The sequence below is a fragment of the Pungitius pungitius genome, chromosome 15 (genome assembly GCF_949316345.1).
Source record: "Pungitius pungitius chromosome 15, fPunPun2.1, whole genome shotgun sequence".
NCBI lineage: Eukaryota > Metazoa > Chordata > Actinopteri > Perciformes > Gasterosteidae > Pungitius > Pungitius pungitius.
In genome coordinates this window covers 412,694-418,084 of record NC_084914.1, presented here as the reverse complement: position 1 = coordinate 418,084, position 5,391 = coordinate 412,694, and the positions used below count along the sequence as shown (strand labels likewise).

The following is a 5,391-nucleotide window of genomic DNA, read 5'->3' as shown; positions in this document are numbered from 1 at the left end:
AACTTCGCTGCTACAGTTGAATTATTTGCACAACAATGTAGAGATATCAGTTTATCAATTATTATGATAAATAGAACTACCCCCCCCCCCCCCCCCCTCCCCCCCATGTGTCCCTGTAATGAGCTGCACAGTAAGTGATGGCGATGGCAAGCTAACAGGACGCTAACCTTGATGTTTCCAGTCAAACACCAGCAGCAACGGGCAGCCGGGCCGCCACTCGGTGTCCGTCGAGGTCCAGATGCAGAGGCAGCGCCAGGAGGAGAGAGACTCGTTCGCCCAGGCACAGCGGCAGTACAGCTCCCTGCCACGGTAAGAGTGTGTGTGTGTGTGTGTGCGCGCGCTCACGTTTGTGCACGCCTGTTGGATCACGTCTGATTCCTTGTAATAGCCCTAATGATGGCCGATTTTATATGAAACATCAGAGTAAGAAAAAAGGGGCACAGCTGGTCAGTTTCAGACCACAAACCTACACACACACACACACACACACACACACACACACAGCCTCAGAATGGACGGATCATGTGACCCTCTCACACAGATCTGACATGATTACTTTCCTCTCCCTTAATGTAATTCCCTTTGATCTGCATGATATGACTGACTGTGTGTGTGTGTGTGTGTGTGTGTTTGTGATGACCACAGAGACATTACATCTATAAGGACTTTAAGCAGTACAAACAGTACACATCAGGGGAATGGAGGCGGGTCTCTGTGCTGACGGAGGACAGGAGTAAATGTATTTGAGATCAGAAGCGTTTCCCTCCAATCATGGATTCAACGTGATTTTGCGTCGTCACGGTAACATGATACGTCGCCCTCAAAGTGCTGCTCAGTCCCTATTCGTCCCAATTAGAGCGTTGCATCATCTCCCACTCGAGCACTGACCAGGTGAGGCCCTTAGAGGCCTCTCGGTGTGTGTGTGTGTGTGTGTGTACACCGACTGGACGAGATGTCATTTAATCTTATTATTCCCATAAACCCGTCCCTAATGACTCTCTCACCTGTCGGGTCAAACCACGCTTCACCAACGCACCCCAAGCCACTGCTACCGACCCCCCCCTCCCCCCCCCCCCCCCCCCCGGTTTGAGGCCACTTCCTGCGGCCCTTCGCTCCACTAAGCAGCGGCTGTGTTTGGATACGGCCCTGCTGTGGCATCTGGAGAACACCGGCTATTGTTTGACTTAGAGCATACCATCGGAGGGGGGGGGTCCGAGGGGGGCGTGGGGGGGGGGTTGGGAAATGGAGACGTGACGAATGGCCGCAGCATTCTTTAAAGAAAGCAAACTGCTTTCATTGTGAATAAAGTCCCACACGAAGACCTGTGAGTGAAACCAAACGTCTGCCATTAGAGAGGATGGGGCGGACCGAGCCCCCCCCCCCCATCAGGCCCAACACAGACCAGCCAAAGCGATGCCGCCGAGGGTGGGAACAGCTGCAAAGCGGCGCCGGGTCCCATAGCTACAGTGTCTCTTTGCCCCCCCCCCCCAGCAGCTCTCACTCAGCCACCTTTCAACCTTTTCTGTTTTTAAAAATATCTGTCATGTTTCAAAGTGTGCATGCTTGGAATACAGAACCGTATGCATCACTCTGTATTCACTGCACATGTACACAACCCCCCCCCCCCCCCCTCGTCCCCCCCTTGGCAAGGCATCAGACAGAGGGGCTGATCTGGATTGCATTTCCCAGCAGTGGGCCAGGACCGGGCGACATATGAAATGGAATCAGAGACGAAGCGCGAGCAGGAACAAACCTGTGTTCTCCATCGCGCCCCCCCCCCCCTCCCCCCCCTCCCTGAATAAAGACAAAGGCTCTTTCTCTATTCTCATTAAGGCTTTTCCCTCTCAATCCAAACACCAGAATAATACGGTTTCTTCACAGCTGGCTGATAAACCTTCTGATTACATGAGCCCATTGATGTTTGTGTGTCTTCTCTCCTCGGTGGAGAAGAGTGTTTGTGGCCTGGGACACTCATGCATATCGTATGGAGACACACACACACACACATGCACGCACACGCACACACACACACGCACACGCACACACACAGACAGACACACACGCACACACTAAAACTAGGCCTGCCACTTGGCTGCCCAGCCAAGCAAAAATGAGGAGATGTCACACATCTGGATTTTCTTTCTTCCCAGTGAAGGGCAGGGCAAAATCCCCCAGCCCCCTCCCCCCCTTACCCCCCCCCCCCTCACCCCCCCAACCAACCAGGCCTTTTGAGACAAGTGTCAAGCGTTGCATATTAGATCCAACATTACACCTACGGTGGACAAGATGGTCGCCTCGTCCCCCCCCCCCGCGATGGTGTTTGCGTCTGTCCTAATGGGCCGAGGGGGGGGGGCTTTACATGGTTACCTATGTTCTTACCGGGGGCTGCTACTTGCCCACAGGCAGTTTGTGAGGCGGTAATGGCGCCTGGTTTTCATTGAATGGGATGGCTACCATGCAGCTGAGGGTATAATTGTGTTTTAGCACAAACACCCCCCCCCCCCCCCCCCACCTCCACCCCCCCACCTCCCCCGAGGAAACGCCTTGTGAACAAACATTATTGCTTTGATATTTTCCCACTGTGCGACTTACAGGGTTCAAGTTGTGTGTCATGGAGAGCGGAGCTGGGGAATTATGTGTAATTGTTTTAAACTGTGTGAATCCGTCATGAAGAGCTACTGAAACGCATTCCTTTTCCTCACCTTTTCCTCACCTTTTCCTCACCTGTTTCCCGTCTCCCCCCCAGGCAACCCAGGAAGAACCCCAGCTGCGTCTCCCAGGACTCGTGGGACAAGGCGTACCCGCCTGGCGAGGTCTTCCAGACCGCCAAGGACAACCCCAGGTACTCCAGCTACCAGGGCTCCAGGAACGGCTACCAGGGCGCCGGCGGTGGCGGCGGCGGCGGGGGGGTCAACGCCCGGGTCCTGCTGGAGGCCCAGGAGCTCCTGAGGCAGGAGCAGAGGCGGCGGGAGCAGGAGGCCAAAGGGAAGCTGGAGAGCTGCAGCAGCTACGAGGGGTACCCGACGGCGCGGCGGAAGGACCCGGCCTCGCCCAAGGGGCCGTACCGCCACGACGTGCCGCCGTCGCCGTCGCAGTTGGCGAGGCTCAACCGAATCGGGTCGGAGAAAGGAAGACTGTTTTACTCCTGAGAACCACGAGCTGAACGGAGAACTTCGAGGTCCTTCGGCGTGAGTGTTCGATCCCTCGCCGCGCCGATGACCTCCGGCCGGCCACGAGCCGCTCGGGGCGGAGGGGGTTCGGGGGGGCCTTCCCGGCGCTCAGCGCGCTCGATCTCACAGCCGTGATTCATCGGCGTCGTGCAGACAGGCGACGCCGGTGGGCGCTCCTCTGAGCCCACGGGGAGGCGTCACATTCTGCGTGGGCTTTTTTTTGTTGGCGTTGGCGTGACGAGGGACGCGTCGTGACTCCAAACCCCAGAATCAAATCACGCCGAAAATGTAAAAGGTTCAACCCCCCCCCTCATAACCGATTCATATGGTGTGTTATCTCCCAGGCACGGAGCCCCCCCCCCTGCACCGCTCTGGGCTTGACTCGCTGGCCTGTCTGTCTGGAGCTTCTGGCTCCCATCTCTGTTCATTACCTTTTCTTTCTTCTACCTCGACACCCCCCACCTTTATCGTCACCCTCCTCTCTGCTGGCTCATCTCCCGCCCCTTCCCCTTTTCACTCTTCCTCCCCCTCCTCCTCCTCCTCCTCCTCCTCCTCGCCTCCCGAGTCAGACTGAATCTTTCATTAGATGCCACCTGCTGCCTGCCGGAGCCAAAGGACGCTGCCGCCAGAGGGCCCGGCTCCTGACATAAAGAGAGGAATAAAGAGAGGAATAAAAGCAAAGGAAGAGCCAGAATAAAGATGAGTGGAGACAATAAACCTGCCAGCGTGAGCTCAGCTGGAGCTTTTCTCCGTGTTTTTTTTTTTTTTTTTTACAAAACGCAAAATTGTTCTCGAGAGTTTATTGCTTTCAATTACTGTAATTGCTTTCTATAATTTGCCATTCTTTTTTAAGCATTTAGCTGAAACTTTTTATTAGAAATGCTTTAATCCTCAAATGAAATACGTCTCAGTGTTATTCAGCATTTGGCCCGCTCACGTGGTTAGCTCCGTTAGCTCTGTTAGCGCCGTTAGCTAACGGTTAGCTAACCTGCTCCTCCTTTGACCGCGCTAGCGTTAGCGACACAGCGGTCATGAGGGAAAACTAAAGGGAAACGGGGGCCTCGGCTGACTGTGGAACACAAACGGCGGCGCCTAATTGCCTTCACGTCCCACGCGGCCCGAACGCAGAGTGAACACAGACATCATCTCCTGTAGGAGCTAATGAAGGATGGTGAACAGGCATTGTTCATGTCGACCTGCGCGTGGACTGGACTGAAGCTAACCGCTCCCTCTGCATGTGTCGCTCCACGGCCCCTCCTTTCTTCATCTTCATCTTCGTCGCGCCAATGGATCCGATGAAGACTTTTACCAAATACGATGCAACCTGTGTAGGCGAGGTTGAAACAGAAGCTGCAGTGTGACTGCTGGTCACGGCGTGTTAGTGGCGTCCCAGAATGCAGCTCATCGAGGGTCGATCAGGGGTCAGGAAATAGAAAAGTGCCTGATATTATATCACAATGTTTTACACACGATGTGACGCGTTAGACAACGGCACAAACTCCAGTGTGTTTTTAACCTTTTATATCAAATTGTTATTTTATTTTTGGGGTACTCCTTTAAGAACCTTTTTTTTAAGAGCCAATAGTTTACGAGCGGCTACCAATGTATTTGTACCCCGTTGGACGTGTTGTACCATGATGTGTTTAAAGTGTAAAAAGAAACGGAAGCTGATGTGCAATTGTTTGTTTTTTTGTTTTCCATTTGACACGATAAAGAAAGAAATGTATAAAGCCACTTTTCCTACTTATGGTTCAGAATAAAATGGAGGGCTGTTCCGCTTCCTGTTTACATGCTCATCCTGGTTCTGCCTTTTCTTTAACGATCAATGTCCGATCAGGTCCACCTGCTGACGTCTTCTTCAGAGGCCGAACGATGTCACGGAGGGGGGTGGGGGGGGGGTCAACACACGGACGTATTCTCCCTCAACGCCGACGCGTTTCCTGTTATTAAGTCCAGCCACATTCCCATTGTCCCTCACGAGGGGATCGCTGCTACTGCTGCTGTTGTCCGAAGGTCAAAGGTGACATCCCAACCCAAACACCATTAACGCTACCTAAGCCGGCCGGTTGTACGTGTTGGAAGAAACCGAGGTGTGAGAACGGGGGGGGGCGGGGTGTGGAGAGCTCCCGTCCTGTGCTTTTATGGGACATTTCCTTCAGAGGACCGGGACAGCGAGGAGGACGGGGCGTCTCATGAGAAGGCTGTTGGGTTGGCTCCCCCC

General features: G+C 54.0%; 1 protein-coding gene across 1 annotated transcript; it reads left to right on the top strand.

Moving 5' to 3' along the window:
* Positions 1 to 6: 6 nt before the first annotated feature.
* Positions 7 to 4,966, top strand: LOC134105317 (partitioning defective 3 homolog). Its single transcript, XM_062557916.1, has 2 exons — positions 7 to 309; positions 2,747 to 4,966. The coding sequence occupies exons 1-2, from the start codon at positions 239 to 241 to the stop codon at positions 3,147 to 3,149; spliced, it is 474 nt and encodes a 157-aa protein (XP_062413900.1). The 5' UTR covers positions 7 to 238; the 3' UTR covers positions 3,150 to 4,966.
* Positions 4,967 to 5,391: the final 425 nt, after the last annotated feature.

What these genes read in the sequence shown, in the direction of transcription:
- LOC134105317 (XM_062557916.1), top strand. Translation starts at nt 239, where the DNA reads ATGCAGAGGCAGCGCCAGGAGGAGAGAGACTCGTTCGCCCAGGCACAG. An exon ending in CAGTACAGCTCCCTGCCACG is followed by an intron (nt 310 to 2,746) that starts GTAAGAGTGTGT and finishes TCTCCCCCCCAG; the next exon opens with GCAACCCAGGAAGAACCCCA.